The sequence below is a fragment of the Odontesthes bonariensis genome, chromosome 13, assembly GCF_027942865.1.
Source record: "Odontesthes bonariensis isolate fOdoBon6 chromosome 13, fOdoBon6.hap1, whole genome shotgun sequence".
Lineage (NCBI taxonomy): Eukaryota > Metazoa > Chordata > Actinopteri > Atheriniformes > Atherinopsidae > Odontesthes > Odontesthes bonariensis.
The window spans coordinates 22,405,178-22,432,822 of NC_134518.1; the positions used below are offsets into that span (position 1 = coordinate 22,405,178).

At 42.3% G+C, this 27,645-nt stretch overlaps 1 protein-coding gene across 1 annotated transcript; it reads left to right on the forward strand.

The window, feature by feature from the left end:
* The first annotated feature begins 95 nt into the window (after positions 1-95).
* On the forward strand, positions 96-27,584 carry atg2a (autophagy related 2A). Its single transcript, XM_075481593.1, has 42 exons — positions 96-637; positions 996-1,158; positions 3,127-3,276; positions 3,613-3,715; positions 5,025-5,169; positions 5,745-5,975; positions 6,070-6,169; positions 6,803-6,967; positions 7,868-7,989; positions 8,326-8,401; positions 8,627-8,876; positions 9,339-9,480; positions 9,822-9,920; positions 11,144-11,299; positions 11,938-12,211; positions 12,525-12,597; positions 13,717-13,891; positions 14,002-14,144; positions 14,381-14,502; positions 14,671-14,828; positions 15,304-15,436; positions 15,572-15,756; positions 15,828-15,908; positions 16,534-16,640; positions 16,750-16,842; positions 17,013-17,083; positions 18,506-18,582; positions 20,139-20,309; positions 20,648-20,774; positions 21,156-21,379; positions 21,482-21,711; positions 21,800-21,935; positions 22,817-23,035; positions 23,229-23,330; positions 23,602-23,686; positions 23,828-23,981; positions 24,208-24,277; positions 24,403-24,485; positions 24,669-24,790; positions 24,955-25,109; positions 25,269-25,427; positions 25,960-27,584. The coding sequence occupies exons 1-42, from the start codon at positions 467-469 to the stop codon at positions 26,194-26,196; spliced, it is 6,039 nt and encodes a 2,012-aa protein (XP_075337708.1). The 5' UTR covers positions 96-466; the 3' UTR covers positions 26,197-27,584.
* The last annotated feature ends 61 nt before the right edge of the window (positions 27,585-27,645 follow it).

Sequence of the window (27,645 nt, forward strand, 5' to 3'; positions counted from 1 at the left end):
GACCTTAATTTGATAGCCTGGACAGTAGAGTCTCTCTTCCGGGTTTTGTCCTCCGTCACTGTGACGCGTTACGCACGTACGCCAACCATACCATCAGTTGGCGTATGATAACAATAAACAACCCAGAGACAAGAGATACGCACCAACAGGACCTGTCGCTCCAATTCGACACAAACGAACCGAAAATATGGGCCGAGACAGCTACAGTCGGTTGGAGTAACGCTTCGTCACGTAGCGTAGGAGTCTCGTCGGTCCTGACACAAAGGATTTTCAAGTTTTTGTGTGAATCCAAGGGGAGAACTAGAGTTACGGTTTACCCCTTCCTTAGCCCCCTGTAGCTAGCTGTGCCTCATTCCTTGTTTTTGAACACTTTGTTTTTGTCTGTTATGCAGTTGCCAGAGGACTGTACTCGCACTGGTTCTCCTCCGCCACCTCTTTGCTCCCTATCCCCGCTCTCTCTGGCCCTATGTCTTGCTGGCTTTTCCCCTGGTCAGGCTCAATTAAGAAGCGGGCCTGTCGGTACCTTTTACAGCATTACCTCGGTCACTTTTTGCAGGAACGACTGAGCCTTGACCAACTGGGCTTGGACTTGTACAACGGCAGCGGTGTCATCAAGGAAATCAACCTCGATGTGTGGGTGAGTTTTTGAAGGAGAGGGAACGGTTGATGTTAACTTTGCACCACAGTCGTCTTGTGTTATTATGGGACTTGTGCACCCTTGACTGTTTCGCAACTGCACTCGAGTTCAACAACAATCTCTGACATCATAACTTTGGCCTAGCTCGCATTTCTTTTAGTAAATGCACTCAGCAGGCACACATCACCAGCTGATCCAGGATATACACGTTTCCCACCTGCCATGACCACTATCTTTGCTTTACACGTGTACACCCAGAGGGATGAGACCATTATGAAACCAGTAACTGCCATCTCTTTTTCTTTCTGTTTCCTTTCAACTCTTCACTTTTTGCTTCCCCTTTACTCAACCTTAACAGGCAGTCAATGAGCTGTTGGAGTCTCTCGGGGCTCCTCTGGAGATAGTGGATGGCTTTGTGAGCACCATAGAGGTGACCATCCCCTGGCAAGCTCTCCTGACCGATCACTGCACTTTAGAGGTTTCTGGTCTTCAGATAACATGTCGACCAAAGTACAGGACCAGTAAGTTGGTTAGATGCACCTTATTGAGTCGACCCACAGGGCCCCCTTGCTTTTATTAATGCACAAATGAGCTGTGGTTTTATGCATGACTATGGTCTATAATTATGATAAATGGATTGAAAAGATTTCGTAACTAAGCAAATAAAGAAATATGTACGCATGTGAGTAAAGATTAGGGTTCCAAGTATCCAGTCAGAACCATTCCAGTTCATGTGCCAGACGTTAAGGTTAGAACTGCAATTAATCTGTCTTATTTTGTCTTGTTTTTTTTAACTGAGTAATTTTTATTCCTCTTACCTTGTTTATTTTAGCTATTAACCAAGACATGTTCAAGTCGCAATTATATATACAAGGTATTTCTTAAAGTGTAAACTCTGAGCTTTATTTTGATGGTATTAACATCCAAATTGGACAACACAGCTTTTTATTAATTTCAGCTCTTTATTATGTAGCTTTCTCCTATCCAAGAAACCAAAATTAGCCAGAGATTTGACTCAGAATCTGTTTCACAGAGAGCTGTGTTCTGCTCCTTCGTGAGTTTCTTGTCAGTTTTGGTGATAAAAGGTCTGGAGTTCGAATCTGCATTTGACCAGTAAACCAAAAACACACAGACAGAAAAGCTCTCAGTGCAAGTTAAAAAGTCTGTCCTTGGGGTGCAAAACAAACACACAACTTTTTTAAAAATCCACCAGGTCACAGGAACATTTAGTAGGGCAAAATCAACTGTTTTGCATTTTGTGAGAATACACCAGTAAGCAGGCAGCAGGTGTTTTACCACATGCACTATAAATAGAAGCTCTTCAAAAGGGCAGATGGAGGTGGTTCATCACAAGAATTGAAAGGCCCGATTATACTTTGTCTCTCTCTCTCAAAAAAGAAACATCTAAAAAGACCAAGTAGTCTTTGAGCAGGTACAACCTGCAGCAGAATGACGCCTCAGAACTGCTCTTTATCCCAAAAATAAAACATCATCTGTAAAACAGGTGGATTCAGTGTTTGATGGCGTGAACACGCACGGATTCCAGTGGCCACTGCTGTTTATTGATGATGTGACAGAAGAAGCGCTTAGATAATTCCTGAAATGTACAGAGAGATACTGTCTGCTCGCATTCAGGTACTTCAAAATCACACACTGATATCGACTGAAAACATTATGCGAAAACCGCCTAAGAATTTTGAAGGTAAAGAAAGAGAATATCGCGCAGTGGCCGTGTCACTCACCTGATCCCAACGCAATCAAGCTGCGTTTCACTTGCTGAAGTCAAAACTAAAGGCAGAAAGTAATGAACAAAGAACTAAAGGCTGCTAAAATGCAGGCCTGGCAAAGCATCATAAAGGAGGAAACCCCTCTTTTTTTGGGGGATGTTCAGTTTTAATACCCGGGGCGGCTGTAGCTTAGTAGGAAGAGCTGTCGTCTGCCAGAAGGAGGTTGGTGGTTCAGTTCCCAGCTTCTCCTGACCTCGTGATGCAGCGTCTTTGAGCGAGACCACAAGACTGTTACCATTTGTTTCATTTTTGTTTTTTTGGAATTTTCTTGAAATAAGACTTAATTAGATTTAGATTGTTTTATTACAAATATTGTGTTGGGGTACAGAGCCAAAAAATTTTAAAATGTAGTCGGCGTCCTCATATTTCTGGACCTAACAATAAAATCCCAGAACAGCGAGTCAGATATATGAGATAAATCCGCAGCATATCCTTGTATTTGATAAATAAAAGAGGGATTTTAGCAAAGAAACGAGTGTTTTGAAATTATGTTAACAGCAAATTCTCTCAGTTGTTCGTAGGTCGACAGAATCTCCACGTGTCGTGTTTTATGTTCATTAAATGGAGTTAATTAGTTCTCACTGGATGTATGAAGTGTCCCACATGCATCACTTTCACGTTGCCAAAGACTTATACAGCTGTGTCCTCATTTTGCTGAAGTACAGATGTCACTGAGTCATGCATGCTTTTCTCCTCCCTCAGGTGGAGGTTGGGACTCACAAGGCTGGTCGTCCAGCATGACGTCCAGCATGCAGCTGGCTCAGGAGTGCCTGAAGGACCCCCCAGAGGTGTCCGAAGAGCCGCCTGACCCTCTTGAGGGTCTTGAGATGTTTGCACAGACTATTGAGACAGGTGAGCACAACGTCGAGGTGTTCAGGTGTCATCATGAATACAGTATGTCGTCCCACAGTAGTAAGATACACTCTTGACAGAAAGAGACTAATTCAACGATTTGTTTCCTGTTTCAATGTGACATTCAGCCAGCTCTGAGTTTAAAGTCATCCCTGAATTTCATTACCCACACGAAAAAACACACGAAAACTTCATATCGTGTCCTCTTTCTAGTCTGACAACACTTTATTTAAAGGAAACATAACGTTGCTATATCTTTAGCTAATATGCCCTGAAGTTTTGTGGGAATGAAGTCCTAATCCAACCTTTGCATGGTCTTATTGAATCTGTTTGCAGTCCTCCGTCGCATCAAAGTCACGTTTCTAGACACTATTGTTCGCATCGAGCACCAGCCCCTGGACCTGGAAACAGGCGTTGCCTTAGAGGTGCACATCAAACGGTAGGCCAAAGCTCCCTTTTAAAACTTCACTTGTAGAAAATGAGCTACAGAGAGGGAAAAAAAACGCTTTCTTTTATATTTGAAATTTTTTTTGCAAGTGTTTAACTCTTCTCTAAAGTGTACACAGACATGTAAGATGCCGCAGTATTTGTTTTTCTAGTTTTTGCTTCTCATTTTTCCCAAACTGTTCTCGTTTCACCGTTCAAGAAAGTGGTTAACAAAGTCATTTCGGCAATCTTCGGGAAGCAAATGAGCCAAAAGTTGTGTTTCTGTAATCAGTTAGAATGAAACAAAGTCCCATTGGCACTTCTACTTCTGTCTGGGGAGATGGAGGAAGCAAAATGGAGGCCAGGAATTGGATTGAATTTTCTTTGCTAATCAGCACATAAGCACAAGAGGCTCCTGTTCTCTTATAAACTTGTGTTATCAGAGAGCTTCGGGCCACTATTGACAAGATTATTCCTCCTCAGCAGCCTTTTTATTTGCACTTAAGATGTCTGTGACCATGAAATTGATGATTTTGTGTAATCATGGATAAAGTCATTATTATTAACAATGATCTGATATATTTCCACTGCTCTTTTCTTATAAAATATACTTTTTTTTTTTAAACTACAGTGGTTAAATGGAATAATAGTGCTCTTCAACATTATTTGGACAAAATCTACAAATTTAAGCTATCTGGGCAAGTTTGCAGTTATGTTTAAACTATTGATTCTTTTGATGTTACCACTCAAATGCAAGAAGCTATGATTATATAAAGCTTTGATCACTGTTGCCTGCAATTATTACCTTACGTTCAAAGCAAAGTGTCTTGACGTGTGTCTCGGACCTTTTCGCCCTGGCTTTTAGTGCACAGGCTGAATCCAGGCTTCTCTGTTGGGATTCCTTTAACTGCACTGAGCAGCGTGAGGGATTACGTCAGGTTGATCCTAAACTTGTACAGGTTTAGATGATTATTTATTTTGAATGTCTTTTATACAATTAGATTTGAGAAAACTCCAGCAGTCTTTGAAGTGGACTTCCACGTCATACATACATCTATTAAAAAGCATTCTTTATAAACGCACATTTGCAGACATTTTGAAACCAAATCTACACCCTTATGTCCCTCATGCTCTAAGCTCTGTTGGCATTTCACTTTTACGCTGTTGAACCCTTCCTGTTTCCCTGGCTTATTGACAAAACTGCTCAGGTTAACTGTGCGGGTTTTTAGCAGGACAACTGATTCAAGCCCGGTCTTAAAAAATGTTCTCTTTCGTCATCTCTGTCGTCTTGGCAATAAATGTGTTTGTGTGTGTTGTTCCAGGCTGGAGTACTTTGATGAAGCAGTGAAAGATCCAGCCAGCCAGACTGCTGTGCCTGTTGACATCCATCAGCCACCCGCCTTTCTGCACAAGATCCTCCAGCTGAGCGTGGTTGAGCTGTTCTACGACAGCACTGGCATAGTTCAGGTGCACATCTTCTGTCTTTCTGAAGTTCTCCATGTCTGATTATTATATCAGATGTGGTTTATTAATCAGTCATAATTCATGCCTGTTTTTTTTTTTGTTCGGTTTAAGACACTTTCAGACACGCACCCCTGGTCACTTTTCTGTAAAAGTCACAACGACAGTCGAACTTTGCAGGATCCGTTAACATTCCCGTATCACATCCAGCGCAGCACACGTCTGAGCTGCATGCTGTAATGTAACAGAAATGTACACGTTAGGGTCTCTGATGATGTTATGTGAGGGGCGATCATAATCTGCAATGTCATCGGAGAAATGCTGCAATTTCATGGATTTAATTTAGAATTAAAAGGGTAAAAAAGAAAGAAAGTAAAAGTGGAATATGTCTGAAGGACTAAATGCCATCAGTCCTACATATTATGTGTCTAAAAAAGGTTTACTCACCCCCTGATAAACAGGGTTGCAAAATATTACAGGGGCACATATTCAAAGCATAGAATAGCTATCTAAAATGTCCCGAATGAAAGTTTCTTTTCCATTTAATTTTTTATTCTATTGAATTTGTCTTCATGTTTCAGCATCCTCCTGAGGAGGAACTTCCAAATTCAGCCACGGCCAGTGATGGAGAGGAGGAGGAAGAAGAGGAAGAAGAGGAAGAAGAGGAGGATGAAGAGGAGGAAGAAGTGGAAGCCAAGCCCACGGCAGCCACTTCTTGTCCTCCATCTCAGCCGCTGCTCATTGGAAGCTGCTCTGGTTTCATTGAAACCACCGTCAAGATCAAACAGAACGATATGCTGCCCGGACCAAAGGTTCGTGTGGCTCTCATTTACACTCGGTGCTTATTAGAGAGAGCCATTCTCCTACATTGATCCGTCTCTTTTTATCCTCCTCTCTGCTCATCAGTTGGAGTTGGATGGGAAGGTGGGCTGTGTCCACATGCTGCTGTCTCCAGATCAAATCACCCATCTGACAGACCTGCTGGCAGCCCTCTGCATAGACACTGGTACGACTAACAGCTGCTTTCTCTGTTTAACATTTGAAAGATATGAAACAATCTGTTATCATGCCGGTCTGATTCTTGGAATGTATTTGCTTTTAATTGTCCCTTTCCCTTACAAATACCCTTTAATGCTTCTGTTATCTAGATGATTTCTTCTGATCAGCTGAAACCAGCTGAAAGCAATACAACAACCCAGTTCATGTACAGTCAGGGCTATTATGAAAACATGAATAATTAAATGGTAATTTCTCTTTACTGCATTTTGACAATGGCTTTTAAACTAATTGCTGTTCTGCTTGCTGCTCCTGGAGCAATGAGAGCAGATTTCTCCTCAGTTTCTCCATTATCGCCACAACTTCTCGCCCTCATAAAATTTCCCCACAAAGTTGCATCAAACACATTTTTCTTCTCCTATATGTCTCCAAAGTAGAGAGTAATAATGTTCCCACAAGTTTTAGTAAGGCAGGAGTAACGCACAGCGTCTCTGACCAGATACATTGTGACTTAGTCCGTTACTGCCCGTTCACAGGCATTTATATGTGATTTTAAAAAAAAAAAAAAAAAGTGGGCTCACATACGAGGTCTGTTTCTCTTTAATGCACACATTAATCCATTTTTCTGTCCTCTCTCTCTTAGAGCCTGACACAAAGTGTGGTGGAGTACACAGTCGTCCATTAGACTCGGATGACCTGCGCATGATCGAGGAGGACCTCAGTAAGCAGCTGGGATCCAGTCCCAGCTACCGGGAGTATGAGACTGAACCTGACCTGGAGCCCTACGTCACCAGTCTGGAGAATGGAGGTAATCTCAAGTTCACTCATTCTCTGTCTGCCTGAAATCACATCAGAACTCAACAGGTCTTCTCCTAAAGGCATGCAGTTTGATTTTTCAGTCTACCCATTGATAGAGCCCACAGCCTGTCCTTCAGCACAACCATATGCAACAAAGACGAGTCTTGCCATCAGGTCAAATTACACGCTCATTTATTACTGCAAAACATTGTTTAAGTCACCAGTAGGGAAGATGACTGAATGCACATAGGGGGAAATCAGTGGATCTGGTGTGAGGCACAAAAGCAGGACTGAGGCTAACACATTTTATCCTCCCAAACTGTTGAGATCATTATTTATTCCCCAAAGGGGCAACGTCCTCTTTTACTGTAGATCTATGTACAGTTCAATAAAATAAGAGTGACAACGTACTTAACTGTGTCTAGAGGAAAAAAGGCAGTCTTGCGTCTGACAAGAATGTAAAAGGGAGTGGGACAGGAAATCTGGAGGCATTGTGTAATTTAAATACAATTTAATATAGCTAAAAATTACTTGAATGTCTCACACACATACACACTGACAGCGTAATCAAATTCTGTGTTGTAATCACGATCAATGAATAAAAAAAATAATGTTGTGATAATCTTTTACCGTATTGCTCAGCTCTATTTGAAACAAACAAACAAACATTATCAAACAACCAGTTTATATGCAGTGTAAGTATGATGAGGTTCTGTCGCCTGGCTGTAAAGAAACAGAGTTAATTTATTTCATTTCTACCAATAACTCAGCTGACGGGTGATTCTCTTTTGACTTAGAAGAGTGGTGATCTTGACTCTTGCTGATCTGTCTCTTGATGCGATGTGCCATAATGAAGGGTTTGTGGATGCAGTTGTGTTTAACTCGTCGCTCTGTGTGTTCGTTGCTGCAGAAATGTTTTACTCGATGGGTCCTGCTGGGATGAGCAGCAGCGTGACATCTGTCCGCTCAGGCAGCGAGCTGTCAGACAGCGACATGGAGTCCTCCACACACAGTCTTGCCAGCTTCACACAGGTACTGCGTGTGTTTGTGTCTGTGCGCCTCCACAATTTAATCATTGAGCAAAAGGGCAGAAGTAGAGACACTTTTGCTCTTGTAGGGGCATAAAGCCGCAAGAATAATATCCAAAATAAGTATATTGGTGTACTGTAGCAATTTAATTGGTCCTGTTTTTGGGATGATTTTTTTGGCATCACATGTGTTTACAAACTGTAAAATTTGTTTTTGCACAGCATTTTATGAATTTATGTGTACTGTACACTTCTCTCTTTAGCAACACAACTTTAATTTGTAAATATACTTATCAAAACAGAAGAAACCTGATTATTTTCTTTGACTTTTCCTGGCCAGGGCTTGGTGACTGGTCCCAGGAGACATCCTGTAGCGGGCTGCCTGTCCAGTCTCCCGCAGACCAGCCGGACCAGAGGTAAAGTCAGCTTGTTGTGGGTTTATATTTGCTCCATTAGGAAGTCTAGACTTAGAACTTCAAGCGCTGTCACATTAATTGTTTAGGTTATAGATAAAGTGAATTTTACTAACTACAGCCTAGTTTTCTATACTAACACTAAGCCTTCTTCTCATGTTTTCTGTTTTTATATCCAAGTGGCATTGAAACAACTTCTGTTGTGAACTGTCCTCGTTTTCTTTGCAGGACGATCACACAGCGGCCAGGCAGAGCAGATGAAGCCTGACGCGTTGTTGCGGCTGTCCCTTGGCGGACTGACACTGACCCTGTTGCAGGAAGACCCGCCCCCTAAGCCTGACGGAGCCTCTTCATTGGCTCAGGTTTCTCAGGTGTTTTTCAGGGAGCTGAACTTCATCAAAGACAGCATGTTCAGCGAGAGAGACTTCCACCATCTGAGAGCCCGCTTTGCAAAGGCCTGCCCACACTCTCATCTGAGGTAGAAAAACACACCAACATTTGGTCTTTGACTTTGAATTCTTGCAAACTAAGCTTCTAACAAAATGCTTTTTGCAACAGCTGCAGATAGTTGTGGACTTTTTTTTAAAAATCGTTTTGTAGAAGATACAAAGAGAGCATTTTGAAAGTTTTATGCCAAGGTGCTAAAGATCATCATTAAATCAAAGCTTTTGAAATATGCCGTGTCTTATTAAGATATTACTAGGCGAACATTGGGCAGGAAACTCTAAACCATAATGAAACTAAATGATAATTAGAGTTGTGTTTGAAAATCTGTATAGTTTTTGCATTGTTTACATTGCAGCACACCATTTTGCAGTAATTTTTTCTCATGCTTCTTCTCGCTGTCTTTCTACCATCAGTACACAGTCTCACACACACACTTGTTGAGGTCCTCTACAAGCTTCCACCGCCTCATTTCCTCTCTCGTTGTGTCTCGCAGACTGACGGGAGCGGCAGTGCAGGTGGTTTGTGAGATGCGCAGTGGAAGACGCCACTGTCGGGCCGTGACCTCTGACCTTTCCTTCAGCAGACTGGAACTGTTAGAATGCCTCTGGGAAGATGGGAAGCCTCAGTACTGCGAGGTCTTTGTCTTCAATCTTGTTGATCATTTGTGCAAAGAAATTATTGTTATCATGTGGAGAATAATGAGCCCATCATCAACACTAAGTACTTATATAATCATCAAAAAGTCAAACTTCTTCATGTGAGAACAATTCTGTCACAACTATTGTAATTTGTTATTTTGCTACAAAACAGGCAGAATGTTTATCAAACTAATTTAAATGTGATCAAAATCAGACTCCAATAAGTCAGACAAGTATGTCAGGTTTAGGATGATCTTCATTTGTTGTCTGAAAGTAGTTTACGTTTGTTGTTGTTTTTCCAAGATAATAAGGGAAACCTTTTTTGTGTCTGTTTCCAGTTGCTTCAGTTCCAGAAAGCTGGTCTGTTTACACTCGGAGCTACAGCCAGACCATGCGCCCAACTACATTACAGCCTCACTGAAAAGCACTTACGTAAGGTGTGCATTTACAAACACAGACACACACACCACAGAAGTGGACTGGATGAGAGCAACACTTTTCTTATCAGTGAGAAATGCTACTTGTTTACTTGTTCAGTTTTTTTTTTTTTTTTTTTGATTGTTTGCATTTCAATGTACAAATTGTGCTTTCAGAAAGTAAAAAAAAAACAATAGTAATTTTACTGTAAACAAACATGATGTTAACCAAAACGTTTGATTTATATCATAGAGGTCTAACAAATTTTATGAATGCGAAATGATAAAAACAGGAATCTCTGTGCGTCCTCCAGCTGTGTGCAGCTGAGTCAGGTGCCTCTTAACTGAAGGACAACAGACCTTCAAAGATATGACCCACTGAAGAGAAAAATACTGAAAGCTCAGTGTAGAAATTATTTAATTAAACTTTTCAGTTAAGTTCAGTTCAGCTGTATTTTAAAGCCAATACAGGTTATTTATGTTGCATCCATTCACAGCAAAAGTCATCTCATGGCAAGTTACAGGGAAGGTGAAAGTTGTAATACAAGGCCAGTTAAATCCATAATTCAGTTCTATTCAGGGTCTTTTAACTTTATGTAACTCCATCATTGGGATTGAAGCTAGTGAAGCACCAGAACGGTGTTACCCCTGAACTCCCAATTTATACATTTGAAACTCCTCCCTCCAGTTATGTGTTTGAGCTCCTGCAGGATCCCATTCCTTTTGCAGTCCTCCATACCAACTTCTTACTGTCATTTTGAACATGTCTAAGGTTAATGCATCAGCAGACAACTGTTTGTTTGCGGTTTAATTTTGCTCTCACGAACAAATTAACTCCGTCTGTGTGATGTTATCTGAGCGTTTAGCAGGAGATTATCCTCCACATTTCACATTATTTGGCAAAAAAAACGTACTACTTATTACTTTCGGTTTTGGCTCTGTTTGATTTGGCCTTAGATTCTGCTCATCTACCTTTTTATGGTCTTAAATTGCACATTTTAAATGTTTTATAGCTATAACCCTCAGAAATAGCTGCATGCCTAAATCCTGCACTGTGATATAGCCAGAAACCGGAAGACAAGGCAGATATAAAGATCTGTTGAATCTGAAGAAATCATTACTTATATGAAAATAATCTGACATCATCCTGGGGGATAAAATTTAATGGCTGATGACAGCATAATAAGAAGTTATCGGTTTATCCTTTAACATGTTTTTGTCCACATTTGTATGTGTGTTGGCAGGGTAAGCAGCGGGTGGTGCGGCGGGAAAGTGTAGTGCGGGTGGACTTGGCAGAGGTGAGCGCTGAGCTGGACCTGGACATCCTCAGCCGCCTGGGGAACCTCAGCAAAGCCTTCAGCCACTGTCCCACCCAGACTGCTGCATCTGGACTCATACAGGTGGAAACCTCCAGTACACTCAGTCCAACCAACGAAACAGGAGAAACAGCACAAATTAAACTGCTATTAAATCAAACAACTTATTTAAACGCAAGCCCAAAAATGTAGTGGAAACCCAGTCCGCTGAAATATCAAGTCAGCACAACTGCATGTACCTCTTTTCTCCTTATTACAGCACATGTGTGTAATCAAAACCACAGAAGTGTGTTAAACAGTGGGTCTTTGGAATGAGAAACCAGACTATTCATGGCTGAGAAGAAAAGCATTCAAAAATCGCACAATATAATCGTGGGTTAAGTAAGCCGGTGTGGTTTTGCAGAGTCGAGAACTTCTACATCATCACCACATTGGGAAACCAAAACTAGCTGAAGCGATGAAGAAATGGTTTCAGAAGATGACCTGTCATGACTGACTGATCCCATTTGTGCTGACACAAGCGTGAACAAAATTGCCAGTATTGAGAGTGAATCAGCACCTCTCCAGTCGTCCTCATAGTGGGCTGAAGCAGCTCCACACCCTGAGAAAAGCTGTGCATAGATCATTTCAGGGGTGATTGTGACTGAAGTTCAGCTCAGTTTCTGGTGAGGAATATGTATTAATGTTTGTATTAATACATTTCTCACTTTCTTTCCTCCCAGACCCAGAGCAGTGAGCTTTGCTCTTCCTTCACCCTCTTATCCCCACACGCCGTCCTCAGGCTTCGCTTCCCCATACCGGACCTGCGACCTCTCCCCAAGCGTCGACCGCCCACCCAGAGAGAAGTCAGGGAGGAGACCCTGGTGCTGGAGCTGATGGAGCTGGAGCTAAAGCACAAGGAGGCTCCGGACCTCCAGAGTGAGCAGGCCGTCCCGGGGCCGCTGGGGACTCCATGTCTCACCCAGCTGCTGGAGGCCTCCTTCACAGACCTGCATGGTGAGAGCACACACAACCCTCTACAACAGACAATCCAAAAGGGTCAGGATAATTCACTTTGTTATTAATACCCTGGGAGACAAAAATAAACAATAATCCACAAGAAAAATTTGAACAGTGGCTCCAGTGACTCAAGAAGCCCCGTCATTTTAAAAAGATTTGAAAAGTGTCTAGATTTATGATTATAGCCTCAATAGTTACAATCTTAACACTACAAACAAACAGAATACAGACTTATCTTTTACAGTCGTCTTCTGCCTCCTACCTGGTTGACACTTGCAGTGCATTTCATTTTACTGATTTGTCTCACCAGGGTCATATGAGGGCTGGGAGGGAGGCTCTTTCCCCTGTATCAGAGTGAAGAAGAGCCACGAATCTCTGCCCAGGTAAGTCCTTGTGGTGATGAGAGTGTTTACTGTAATGGATTGAATAAAGGAGGTTACACAACACCTCGCACTGTTTGGTCAAGCCAGCCTTTAAAGTCTTCCGTCCACATAGTCTTCTGTGGACAGAAGGGGCGGTCTTGGGAAAAAGCGCTGCACCCTTTTTTGTGCGGGTGTTCCAAACACTTCGAGTTAAAACCTCTGATCATTTAAGAAAGGTGCTGATGTTGTCACTGTTACCTTTCTGTGGGCAGAAACCATCATCCCAGTAACCAGGAAAATGGTCGATAAACTTCTGCCTATTTCCTGTGTTTAAAATGAACAAGGCCCACAGTTAGTTTGCCCTGCGGTGCTCTGGATACAGCAACACCAACCTTCTGAAAGAAGTCACATTTGATATTGTCCCTTGTTTAACCTTAAACGGCCCTGAAACAGGGATCCATTCAATAGTAGCTCTTACACAAAATGTGTTTTTTGTCATGTACTGACAACCTTTGCATTACAGCTCCTCTGCTTGATGCTTATAGTGGAAAAAATATGTTGAACAAATAGCAGTCTGACAAATAGCTAAAACAAACTAAGGAGTGAGTTGGTTGAAGTAGTTAATCATGAAAATGCCATTAAAATGGAAAATTTCTAAGATAATGTTGCGTTATAAACAAAAGTAACATGGTGTAAGAGAGCTATGTGGACGCATCTCTTGATTCAGGTAGAGAAGTCCTGAGCACAGAAGCCTGCTTTTATTAAGTATTCACAGGCTCTAACCGTATTGTGTTGTGGTCATGATGCAGATTCTCTGGCAGGATTTTTCTATCAGCTTCTATCCTAATAAATTGATAAAATCGGTGGTAGAAAAAAAAAGCAATTTACACGAGCCTTCACAAATCTTTTGAGGTTAAAGTCATGATATGATCACTTCTTTTTGGCTCACTCACTCTTTTTGACACAAAAGATGGGCTGATATCTCTCGCTGGCCCACAAATATTAAATTTACAAACAGATCAAAGAGCCTCTAATGCAATAGTCTACATAAAAGACTAGTGGACCGTTTAAAGATAAAAACTCATGTGATGAACTTGTAATTGTTCGCAACTCAGTCTGTTTTGATTTTTCCATGTGCAGGATATCTGTGCATGTGCGTGGAGGTGAGGCTCAGGGCCCAGCAGCAGGTCTGAGTGGGCTGAACCCGGGCCTCATGAGGGACCTGGGGGCCGCCTTTTTTGAAAGTCACTGTGAATTCAATGACAAAACCAGCTCTCCATTTTCTTCCAACCGGACCATGTTTGAGACTGAAGAGGTGTGATGAAATACATGGGGGAAAAAATGACACATCTCAGTTTATCAGCCGTTTCATCTACAATCCCAGACCTAGCTTGATACCCCCTCCTCCTCTCTGCTTTGTTTCAGATGGTGATTCCAGCCGACTCAGAAGAGATGCTTATGTTTCAGGAACAGTGTGTCGCTCAGTGTCAGTGTGCGGTTGACATCAGCCTACCTCTGGCCTACATCCTTCTGCCGAGCAAACAGGCCTTTCAGAACATCTACAACAGGTACGTAAAGAGTACAACAAGAGCAAGCTGTGTCCTCTCAGTTCACATTATCCAGGTTAACGATCGTCTGTGCCAGAATATCTTAGAATGAAGGAGTCTTAAGTGTTCTTGTCCTCTTATTGATGTTTTCCTCTTGCAGCTTTGACTCCTTTTTTGGTCTTTATGTTTGGCCTTAAATCCCGATTTAAAAATAACTTTTAATCCCCCCCCCCTCCCACTCACCCTTTGTCCAAAAGGATCAATAATGATCTCTTGATGTGGGAGCCGCCTCCTCCTCCTCCCCCGTCATCCCACAGCACCGACCAGAGCCGCCATCACCGTGACGAGTTCCAGCTGTGCAAGTCAGCCTTCAGACTGGGTAAGTTTGACTGCTCTGGTGGAAAAACTTAATCATGGTCTGGATTTATTATACAGCATACCAAGTAGCATGCCAAAAAATCTAATACTGGGTTTTGTATTGTTTTTGGATTAAAATGTTTGCCTCATGGATGAATTATGTAACACAGAGCTTCTCCCTCTGCCATAGACTCCGATTCAGAGGAGGATGAGCCTCGGTTCTACTTGGCAAGTGACTCTTCTGGAAGGATGCAGCAGTCAGCTCATCACCCCAGCCACAACCTCAGCCTCCTCTCCCTCACTGTGATTATTGGGAAAGGTCGCCTCCAAGCCAGAACTGACAAGAAGGTGAGCCAAGAGGATGATGAATTTAATGAGGGCGCTGATGAGTTTAACTGAATCAAATGCTGAATATGAAATCCCCTTTTTTTTTTTTTTTAATCTGTTCAAATGGTTCAACAGTAACGTTGAAGTCTTCCTGTTAAGCATTTTTTTCCAAATTTAAACATGTAAAGAAAGTTTGTCATTGACCACAATGTAGTTGTTTGTTAACATATTTGTCCAATTAAAATTGACAGAATGTTGTATGATAACAGATACTGGACATTAATTAACAGTTACACTGGTTAATGTTTATCTGCAACCTCATTACAGTGTGTTACTAATTGCTTACATATTAGCAAACTAATCATAAATGTCAATTGGTGGAAATTTAAAGTTAAGTGTACCATGTCTTTCTTGGCTTTACCCATTCAGCATTTTGAATTATTGTACCAGCATCTCTATGTTTCTTCATCTCTTCCTTTGCATGTGATTTATTCAGGAGGACCAAAGTCATGGGGAGATTGTGCTTGACCTAGAAGGGGGAAAGATTTTCAGTGTGGCACAGCATCAAAATGACCCCAACCTCAATTTCCTGTGTCTGGAAAGCAGACGAGTGGAGCTCCACCATCAAGGTGCGCATGGTGGTGTAATTTGAAAACATTTAATTGCATCATAACTGAGTTGTAGTTATTTAAAACGGCGTTAACGGGTTGATTCATTGTCAGTTAGAAATGATAATTAAATATTTGCCCCCCCGTTTTATACAGCTGTGGTGAAAGACACTCCACTCCCACAGCGGTTGGAGATGCCTTCCTTCACTCCACCGGAGCACTTAGACCCGACCATCTACCCCACAGAGGTGGGCGTGAGCAGTGTGCGCGGCAGAGAGGGGGACCCACAGATGTTGTCTACAGCCATCAAAATCACACTGGACCCACAGAGGAACGTCAAGGTACGTCCTCCTCATGCACCTGATCAACGCAGCTGCTAGTTTGCTATTAAACTAACTTTGTCTCTTTGTAGGAGTTCCTAGTTGCCCTTCAACTTCAAGGTGCCACAATGCGACATTACGTGACGCAGACGAACCACAGCTGGCACGAGCAGGTGAGAAGCTAAACGAAAGAAACCCTCTTTTAAATGATAGTCGTCTCAGTTTGTTTTTGTTTAAAGGAAAAGAAAAGTTCCACCTTCTTTACAGTCACTTACAATGTATCCTGCATTTCTAAATGTGTAAATTCATTCATTTGTTGGCCTCTCAGTTTACTGAGCACGGGCTGCTTCTTCTTCACATTGCTTCATGTTTTTCCAAGTAATTAAACTGTATTTCCAGTGCAGGAAATTTGAACCTGAGATTTTTTTCCATAGATAAAGAATACATTCAAGAAAAATCCAGACTGTTTGGACACACATGATTTATCACATGATTGCTGTAATTACTCTGCTTTCCCTCAAAACATCCATCAGAACTAAATAACCGGCCCTGCCAAAACAACAGATTTACTGCCCGAGATAACAAGTATATGCAGTCACGTTGTCCCGAGTAAATTGTAATTTGATATAGAAATTGCATTACGTGGATGTCCAGCCTGTTGTGTTATTGTTACAAATATAGTTTGTTTTACCTTCCAGAGAAACTATTTAGATTGTTCGGACAAGTGAAACCACGCTGAAATCAAATTCAGTGGATGAAGTCTAAATTTCTAAAACACAATCACTCTGTTTGTTACAGCTGGTTGACTTCCTGGATGTTATTGATGATCCCATTCTTGGATACACCGCGCCTGCTGTTATCACTGTCCTCCACACGCACCTTGCTTCCTGTGCTGTCGACTACAGGTAAATACTTACAAAAGTGTGATGTGTTTAAAGTTGTATTGAACATCTTACCTTTCTCCTTCCTCTGTTTTTAAACCTTTAACTTCTGTTTTTTTTTCTGTAATTCCAGGCCTCTGTATCTGCCCCTGCGAGTGGTGTTCACAGCAGAGTCCTTCTCTCTGTCCAGTAATATCATTGTAGACACTGCCACCTTCCACCTCAGGTACCGGTCCCCACTGACTTAACATGAAATCTGTGCATTAAATGATACTGAAATGGATTACATTCACAGCATGTCATATGCTAAGATCAACACGGTGAATCTAGGAGATGTTGCTGCTAGTTTAACAGTGGAAGATCTTTGTCTTTGTTTGTTGATTATGTTGCCTTCAGATTCATCCTGGATGACTCGGCTCTCTACCTCTCTGACAAATGTGAGGCTGACACGGTGGACTTAAGAAGAGGTAAGACGCACCTTTGTGCCCAGTGTGCACTAACAGTTTCAGTTGTTAGTAGCCCTAATCTTTTCAGACCCACGTTCCAGTAGTAGTACTGTTGTGTATTTCCTTAAAGCCATGTTACAAAGAACCAAAGGAAATGTTTGGACTATATAAAATGTTTCATTAGTTTTCTTTCAGGGGTTCTGATTAATAATCTATGCAGAGCAGGTGGAGAAGTGATTGATTTAAAAAAAGAAAAAAAAAAAAAAAACTTGCATGCTTTCAACTTGCACATCAGCAAATCTGCTGACAGAGCAAAGCAAGCAACACAGAACAAGAGTGCTAATCAGTTATTACTGACCAGTTTACTAGCAGTGAAGCTAATTCTGCATACTATGAGCTGTTTCTTTTTGTCCCGTGTCTTGCTTGTACATTTTTCTCTTTTTCCTTACCTCAGACAGTTTCTTGGGTCTCTTTGCTGCGTCTGCCACTGAGTTTTTGTAAATTGCCTTTCATGTTTTCCAAAGTTTCCAGACTTTATTTGCGGTGGCGAAAGTGTTTTGCAATCATGTCGTTGGTGTGTGACGTGGAGCCGTAAATGGTTTGTCAGATCCAGGGCAGTTTCAGGCCTGGAAATGTGTGTTTATGTAGTTCAAAACAAGTCAAATACACATAGTTTTAAGGTTGGGTTTTTATTAGAGAATGCAGTCTCGCTGTGTATTTCTCGCTCATGAGTTCTGTGTTGTGGCAGCCAGTCTGGATGTGTGCATTTAGCATCTCAGTTCTTGCCTTGCAAGCAAAGCTCTTGATTTTCCTTCACTGACTAAATGACGTTTTCAGATAAAGATTTCCACGAGGAGATGCACGGTCAGTAGTCACACTGACATTAGCCAGATCTACGAGCTCTTTGAGGAACTCCACATTAGGTTTCACTTTCAGTTTTGGTGCAGTTGCTTCAGTCTGAGATCCTGCTACCCTGGTGGCCATCCTGTGGTTTTTCTAAGGTTTTATATGAGACCCTAAAGGAAGTCTAGTGAAACTTTAAAAAAAAATGTGGAGTGAAAACGAGTACACATGCACAAATTAAAAGGCATCTGTAACTCATCTTTCCAGCCAAGAATCACAGAGAAACTTGAAAAGAAAACCTTGATTACTGTTTTGGTATAGAGAGTTTTATGAAAGTAAAACCTGCTTTGAAAATCGCTTCCTTTGCTGCACTTGATGGGCACATTTGCTCTGGTGCGGTCATGAAATAAACAGCCACGAAGCGTGTTTCCGCTGCTTTTTTGTTCTTCGCTCCAGTTGATGTTGTCCTCTTTAAGCTGAAATGGAAATCGGAAAGGCTGCTGAACTTCTCGTCCTGTCTGGAAACAGGCGTTACAAGAGGTGCAGTAGTTTACTGATTTATAATAAAGACCGCTTCACACACATGTTTCTGTCACACAGACTATGTATGTGTTCTGGACATCGACCTGCTGGAGCTCGCCATCACCACATGGAAAGGCAGTGATACCGCCAAGCTGGTGAGTGTTTTGCCTTCTGTTTGCTCGCACTCTCATTCAGCAGCCGAAAACCAAAAAATATAAATGTAAAGAAAACATGATTTAGGTCCTTTTAGAAAAAAAAAAGAACGAAAAAACATTAACATGCACACATGCCCGCATGTTTATAGATATTTGTTTTAGCGCAATTAAGTTTCACTTTAATATTAACTTCAGACTGCAGTTAAACCCGCGGCTCGCGCTCAGCTGGACGTGGGACGGGTTGTGCCCAGACAATGATGCAGCTGTCCTCCGAGGAAGTCTTTGAGGACATACTCACGCTTTCTACATGAGATCTGTTTAAAGCTTGTCCATTTAAAAAGTGCACTTGTATTTTTAATGTTAATTAGCTTCACTTATTTGAGGGCATTTACTTGGTCCAGTTTTAGTTTCTCAGTATTTAGTCTGCAAACAATCACGATGTGATGTTGCGTATCTGAACAAACAAAAGTCCCACAAAGTCTGACCTTTATGGGATTTATTTCCGAGCAGAAGAATTCACAGATTGCTGATATGTTAACTGAGGTTGTGGCTTTTTAGGCTGGAGTGTAAATAGACTTTCTCGACATCTAGATTGTGAACTTATTTTGCACCAGCATGACGATGCAAATGTACTTAGATATTATTCTCTAAGAAGATTGATTATTATTACTAAATGAACACAAAGAAAATAAAGAATAGAAATAAAATACTATAACGCTGGGTGAGATGATGCAGCTCTCTCATGTCATATTTAGTCGACATCAGTTTAAAAATAACATTTTGAAGCAAATAAGTCTGGTTTTGGTTTTGCATCTCTGGCGGGAGAGTCTAAGACACAAATTGAAGAGTTTAGTGGAAGAATTGAGTGTGTAAAACTTGGGGAAATGAGATAAGGGGCTGGTCTCCAGTTAGTCACAGACTGACTCACTTTGCTGATGAATGGAAACACAGCTACTGAACAATATGTTTCTCTTATTTAAAAGAGAAATTTATTGTTTTTTTGTTTGTTTTTTTAAGTTGTCTTCCATGTATCTATTTCTTTTAACGAGTGAGAAACTTACCATTAAGATGCTGCATCTTTCTGCACCAACGTCTGCTTAGCTGTGATGTTCACTCTGCTCTCACAAGACTTCGGCTGTCAGACGATGAGCCTGAAACTGTAAACAGTTGAGTCACGGTGTGCTTTATGGCTCAATATTTCAGAAAAACGTGTTTTCACCAAAATTGATGAAGAGCCGATACGGGACAGTTAGAACAGCTACATTGGTCGGGATTTATAGTAGTTACTACTGAAGATCTTCCCAATATCTTGCTTCTTTAGCTGCTCCCATCATGCCCCTATTCTAAGTTCTGAAGCATTAAAAGTTAGAAAAAGTCAGATGTAACATTCTAAAAAAAAAAAAAAAAAAAGTGAAAACTGAGCAACAAAATGCATCTTTTCGTGGAGACGTTACAGCTTAAAGATGAAATTCTTCACAGTGTAAGTTAAAGATTGATGGAATCCATCTCTGTCAGGAAATCAGATGTTTCTTCTCCTCGCTCTCTTTGTTCTACAGTCTCAGCCTCTCTTTGAGCTCCGCTGCTCCAACAATGTGGTCCACCTTCATACCTGTGCAGATTCCTGCGCTGCCCTTATCAATGTGCTGCAGTATCTGGTCTCCCAGGGCGACCTTCACCCCCCACCCCGCCATACTTCACCCACAGAGATCGCTGGCCAGAAATTGCCAGTAAGACGATGTATAAGTTCACATTTTATCTGTTGAACAGGGCTTTGATAATGACTTTGCGCTGATTAAGCAACTCCGGTTCATTGTACGTACATTTGATTGTCTGTTTCACACTTTTAGACTTTTGCAAAGACATTTCCAGTAGAACCTGCTTTGCAAAATCTCCAAGTTGCAAATTTCAAGTTAATTTTTACAACTTGTTTCATGAATGAGTGATGTTGCAACATTACTGGTAAAAAAGACAAGTGTCCCATAGATTGAGACCGTTGTAATGAAGGTGGGATAAAAACAATGTAATACCTGGTTTACTACCTGTGTAATATTGTTTTCCCTTCAAGCTTTCAGAAAGTCCGGCTTCTGTGCTCCCGTGCCCCCCAGCTGAAACCGCTGAGATCAACCAGTATGACCTGGCTGATGCCTTAATTGACACAGAGAGGAGCCACAGGGAAGAGAGTTCAGAACCTGGTATTTATCTTTCACACCTGTGAAAATCCTTCTCAGCATATGATAAAGTCCAATTCACCTGTGAGCTTTGTTCTTCTGTTCAGAAGAACATTGTTCATCCTTAGTGTGTGTAGTAGAATATGTAGAGGTCAGTAGCATATTACTGAATGTAGGCTGCAGTATCTAAAAGACATCCTGGAGATGGCTTTTCTGCTCCTCGTTGTTAATGTTTGGAGGGCAGGAACATGTATTTTTGCTGGACATTGTGTGAGAGTCTTAAAGGGTGCGCTCAGGAGGTTTTTAGTTTCTGTGGATAGATATTAGTTTGAGATTTCCAGCTTGTCAAACCTTTGTTTGTTTTTACTTCTTAAAGTGACTGATGGATTCTCTGCATTTGTTCAGGTTCACCCTCGGTGCCGAGAGGCTCGCCTGTCTCTGTTTACTTGTTCCCTGGTGAAGCCTCAAAGCGCAGTCCCTCTGTCCCGCTCAGGGAGGACTCTGACCTGGACGGATTGGTTGCTACAGCAACAGAGGCTCAGCCAGATACGATATCAGATGAAGGCTCAGAGGGCTCCACCGACAATGATGACTTCTGCATCCTGGAGGCTCCTGGCATGGGCATACCTGTGAGTGCCACCTTGCTCTTGTGCTTCTGCTGTGTCTTTCTTGTTAGCTTCTTTCTTTCCCATTAGCTTGAAATTTCTTTGACAACACGTGTGACCTTGCAGCCCAGAGACGGGGAGCCCGTGGTGACGGTGCTGTTGCAGGGTCCCATCAGGGTCAAGGACAGTCACTTCTCCCGGCCTCGAGGCAGCTCAGACCTGCTCCGAGCGCCGAGTCGCTTCCCGGTGCCACAGAGCAGGGTGGTGCTGAGGGAGATCTCTGTGGTGTGGCATCTCTACGGGGGCAAGGACTTTGGCGGCAAGCCCATTTCCATACATGCACAGAGCGCAAACAGGTAACACACAGATTCTCGCATTTACAGATGGATCATTTATCCACCAAAAAAAAATTTTAAAAAATCATCTTTTGTAATTTCTCTTCAGGGTTCGCTCCGTCCCTGCTGGTGTTCGGGGGTCTCCATCTCGCTCTGTCGCCTCCTCTCGTCCACAGAACAACTGGCGTTGGGCTGGAGGCAGCGGTCGTCAGCACACGCTTCTGATGGAGATCCAGCTCACCAAGGTACGCTGGTTTTGTCAGGCAGGGGGTGGTGAGGTAGGACACGGATGCGGACTCAGATGTAAAAAAGCAAACTGGGTTTATTAAACAAACAAAGGTTAAACAAAAGGATGACAGAAATTAAACTGTGAAATCAAAAACATTAACAGGACTACGACAAAAACAAAAGACTAAGGATGGCATGGATAAATACTTAACTATAACATGGCATGAGGCGGTGAAAATCAGGAGCAAGGTAAGAAGGTAGGTAAGGAAATCACAAATTGAAAGGGGAGACTGGAAACTAAATATGGAACTGGGAGTGATTAGTGACTGGGTGCAGCTGGTAGGGAATGAACAGGTGATGTGAGTGAAACTACTGAGCAAGCATGGGAAGTGAGGGGAAAAACAATGGCAAGACTAAAAACAAGAACTCAAAACCAAGACATGAACTGAAAACCAAAACATAACCTAAAACATGATAAAACTAAAAACATGGGGAAAGTCCCGTGGGCGAGACAGGTTTAGCATAAATGAACAATTTCATCATTTCAGTTAGTGTAAGTTTCTACTCACCCATATTTCAGAGACAGATTCAATATTTTTCAACTGTTTGCATTAATTTTACTGACGAAATGGGTGAAAATATTTGTTCCAGCATTGCCAAAGTGTGTGTTTGTGATTATAATGATTGGTCTAGCTCAAGATTTGTAACACAAAAAGGAAACCGTTTGCTAAATAATTACATATTTTATTTTGTAATGTATTGTGTTGAACAATAGAACAATCTTAATATTTGAAATCTTTTTTTTTTTTTTTAAAGTTTTAAACGTCTACGAACATACTTATTGACCTTACAGCGCCGCACCTCTTCCTCAACATGTTTCTCACTCTCTGTCCTGCAGGTGTCCTTCCAGCACGAGTCATACGCGGTGGCCGCAGCGGGGCAGGAAGTGGTAGCGGCTGTGGTCGGGGTCGGTCCGAGCGGCGAGCAGCCTCTCTCCAGACAGGTGTTCATCGTCCAGGAGATGGAGGTTCGGGACCGATTGGCCTCGTCACAAATGAACAAGTTCCTCTACCTCTACACGAGCGAGAGCATGCCCCGCCGAGCCCACTCCAACATGGTGAGACGGCACACAGGAGGCGGACAGTCGGAGAATCTTTGTTATATGAACCGAGATGTCGGCTGCTTTTTTTTTTTTTTTTTAACTTTAACAGCATTTTTAGAGAGACTTTAGAGAGATTTACATGATGTAGGAGAGCGCCTCTTTTTGATAAAAGACGGAATATTGATTAGGCCACATGTGTTTGTTGCAGCTGACTGTGAAGGCCCTGCAGGTGTGTCCAGAGTCTGGCCTCGGTGGTCCAGAGTGCTGCCTGCGGGTCAGTCTGCTGCCACTCCGGCTCAACATTGACCAGGTAACTCTTAACATGTTGTGATTTGTGCTTTTGTGTTTGGAATAAAACATTAGAACAATAGGCTGTATTGTTTTCCAGCATAGAATGAGCTGTCTTAGATTCGCTTTATCTTTGATTTTCTTTGTTCTTTTTGGCACCTGGAGAGGCTCTTTAACTTTGTTGTATTATACTTAGAGTATTTATACAATGACAAAAATCTATTCTATTCATTTGAATGCTCCTGTAAACATTCGTCATATCTAACCAGCCTTATTTTCTGTCTTCCTCCCAGGATGCTCTGTTTTTCCTCAAAGACTTTTTTAGTAATCTTGCCTCCTCTGTTAACCCATACCTGCCCGTGGACCCCGCGGCCGAAGGTGAGTTTAAGCAGGTCATGTCTTTGTCTTTCATTTTTTATGTTAATGGACATAAAAAATCTGCCATGACAGTTACTTCATGCCAGTAATGCATATTATTGCTGTGGCAAAGTTAAAATGTGTATTTTTCTGTATTAACAGTGAGGGCAGATCCCTCCCAGAGGGGGCCTGAGGAGGGGGACGCAGCTTCTGGTCTGGGACCTGACCTCACAGCCTCTGTGGAAACTACCTACAGCGAGCAGAGCTCCTCCTCTGCCGGCTCGTCCTCTTCCTCCGACCAGCCAATTTACTTCCGGTACGTAGACGATGATTCGTTCAAAGGCGTCAGGGGAGCTGCAGTCAAGAGACATGACTGGATGGATTGTTTTTATTAAATAAATAAAAATAAATGTCAAATCCATTCTCATTTTTAAGGTGCAAATACATCATTTTGCTTATAGAAGAGCTGCCAGTGTTTCTAAAATCAATAAAAGTGTTTGAGTTATTTTCTTGCATGTTCCTTCTTTTTCCGACATTTACAGGGAGTTTCGCTTCACCTCTGAAGTGCCTATCTGGCTGGATTATCATGGAAAACATGTTGTCATTGAGCAGGTGAGGAGTCATTCAAACAGCTCTGACCTTACAAAAGCTCACAGTAACGACATCTGCAGTGTTTTAGTGCATGTGATCAGGTAATGACTATGGTTTTGCACTCTGTCTCGCTCTTTGCTTCTCAGGGGACGTTTGCAGGAATTCTGATCGGTCTGGCTCAGTTAAACTGTTCTGAGCTGAAGCTGAAGAGGCTCTGCTGCCGACACGGGTAGAAACTCAGATTCCTCTTCCAAAACAAACATCTCAGTCACTAAATGAGACACATTTTTGGATCTGATTGTCTCATCAATTTGTAGATATAATCTCTTGAGTAGTTTGACCTTATGAGACTGAATCCATCTATTTTAGATGCAGACTTCATTCCTCAGTGTTTCTTTTGCAATGTTTCCAGTCTCCTTGGTGTAGACAAAGTGATCCAGTACGCTGTCACAGAGTGGCTGACCGACATCAGGAAAAATCAGCTGCCAGGCATTCTGGGAGGTGTTGGCCCCATGCACTCAGTCGTTCAGCTGTGTAAGTTACCCAAGCTTGCTTCCAAGACACAGTTTCTCACAGTGTCAGTTCATTATTACATTTTCTTTGTGCTGCCAATTCTCTTGGTTCATCTCTCCCTCTTGTGTGTGTGTGTGTGTGTGTGTGTGTGTGTGTGTGTGTGTGTCCTTCGTGTGTGTGTCCAGTCCACGGAGTTAGGGATCTGTTCTGGTTGCCCATAGAGCAGTACCGGAAGGATGGACGTATTATTCGAGGTCTCCAGAGGGGAGCGGCGTCCTTCGGCACCTCAACCGCATCAGCTGCTCTGGAACTTAGCAACAGGCTAGTGCAGGCCATCCAGGTACTCAATCCGTGAAGAACTCAGCAAAAATATATTTCTAGAAATGTCCGAAGTAGCACACACAAAATGCTGACCCCATTTAACGATAAACGATTTGTCTGCAGACCTTATGTGTTGTTGAAATGTGTGCACACAATCAGTGGTGTATGTTTCTGACAGGCCACAGCAGAGACCGTCTACGACATCTTGTCTCCAACGCCTCCCCTGAATCGCTTTGCCATCACCGAGGGCCGGGCGCCCTCCAGTCGACCCCGCAGGGCCGCCCAGCCTGCAGACCTCCGAGAGGGAGTGGCTAAGGCCTATGACACCGTCAGAGAGGTGCGTCACCAATTTGACCTTCTAAAAATATCTATTTTTGTCCCTTTGAGATTTCATGTCATGTTGTGCAGGTAGCTTCATTGTTGCATGTTGAGTAATCTGTCAGAAAGCCAGTTTACATAAAACTTGCTGGGGATCAGAGGACATTAATGCTGCTCTGTCTCCTGAAGAGAGCAGATTCTTGGCCACAGGTTTGTTTTGTCAGCAGTGCAGGAGAGGTTTAAAAGGAACAATGTGTCCAATGCACACACATTTCATGTAAAGTGGTTGTTTGAGAGATCAATGGATTCATTTCCTCCATTAATCAAAGGAAATCAAATTCTAAAAAAAGTGAAAATTGATTGCTTGTATAAGTAATTTAGCTGTTCTTAGACCTCAGTATGGGTTCTGGAGACATTTTCTGGCCTTTTATAAACAAACCACTCTATAAATGTACTTATTTTCCTGGACGACCAGGATTTATTTCGGCATCCTGGTTTGTTCATCACTTAAGTTTTTCTCCTCCTCTCGCTCTTGACTCTTTGCTCCCCAGGGAGTGATCGACACGGCTCAGACTTTGTGTGATGTAGCATCCCGTGGCCACGAACAGAAGGGTCTGCCTGGAGCCGTTGGCGGTGTCCTGCGACAGATCCCGCCTACCGTTGTCCGACCCTTGATAGTGGCGTCTGAAGCGACCTCCAACCTGCTCGGTGGCATGCGGAACCAGATCAAACCAGACGCCCGGAAAGAGGACTTCCTCAAGTGGCGCACTGAGGACTCTCAAGAATGACGACAGCATTTTGAGTCTGTGTGAGCGACAGTGAGTGCATGTATGTGAGTGTGTCATCATGACATGGGGAAAAACTCAGCTGTGTGTGTGGACGAATGAGAGTTAGAGTATGCTCTGATGCAAAAACAAAGCAACAGCTAACTACTACTGCAGTTACTGACACCCAGTGTTTTACGTGGCTCCACGATACGTGAACAGATTTTTATTCCTCTGTTGTTCCTCAGCAAGAGCTCTTCTCATATTTGGTCCCTCGGTCTGCAGATTCTTCGTATGTCAGTGCAAACATATCACTGTTTTCTCTCAGTTGGCTTTACTTTCAGATAAACCAGGGGCAGATAGTATCACCAAAAGACATGGGATTTGTGGCACTTAAAGGCACTATGAAGGGCGCTGCTCGAAACTGTTTGTGTTTTAGTACAGATTAACGCAAGAGTGACAACAAAAAGCTTTGTGAGATAAAGACTGTCACAGAGTTTGGGAAGAAAGTTCCAGAAATGACAAACGGCTTCGCCACAATGTTTGCAGCATGTGTGTGAAGCAGCTTTGGTCTGCTTTAGCTCATAAAGGAATCAAAAGGAATATTTTTGAAGTGTCCTTTGATAACACCCTCTATATTTTGGCAGATGGTTTTCATCCCGACTTTATGACACAACGCTGCTTTTTAGCTTTGGCTCTGCTATGCACCATCGCCCCTCAGTGCTTTCATTTGTGCCATAAACCTTGAAGAGTGCCCTTTTCACTAGTTCTTGCTGCCTTCCTCAAACCTCTACCCTTCTTACTGAAAGTGTAACTCATACTGGCTCATGCTGATCCCAACCAGACTGAAAAGAAAAGCACGAAGCCTCTGAATTTTGTAGCATATTGGACTCTGTCGAAGCTCCACGGAGTTAATTGTTTGACGTGCTGATGTCCGTCGGGGGTTCTCGTAGGTACGTACGTACCCAACCCCTCTATTTCCCTGAAGAGTTGCATCCCAGAATTAACCCCCCCTCTTCCTCAGATTTGCTTCGTCCTTTTATCTTTAGCTGCCTTCTTGTATTTTTTTTATGTTTCACTATTTGTTTTTTGCTCTGTTTTGTTAAAGCATAGGTATTGTCATACTCATTACAGAAGTAAGAGTTGGGAGGATGTCAATCTGGTGACAGTGGAGGAAGGAAAATTAGGAGTTTTACATTTTTATCTTTTTTGTTTAATGAGTGTATCTGTGTGTGAGTGAGTGAGATGTGTGTTTGTGGGCGCGAATGATGCATGTCTGTGAGGGTGACAGGCTGATGCTCGTTGCACCACCTGTGTGTAATTACTATTTACTATCATAAAATGTATGAATGACCTGTATATTACAAAAACAAGTATACAAAAATAATAAAAATTTGAATATAAAAACTGAACACGTCCCACTTTTTTTTGCTGTTAATCCATATCGCAGTCTATGTCTTTCATTGGTCTTTT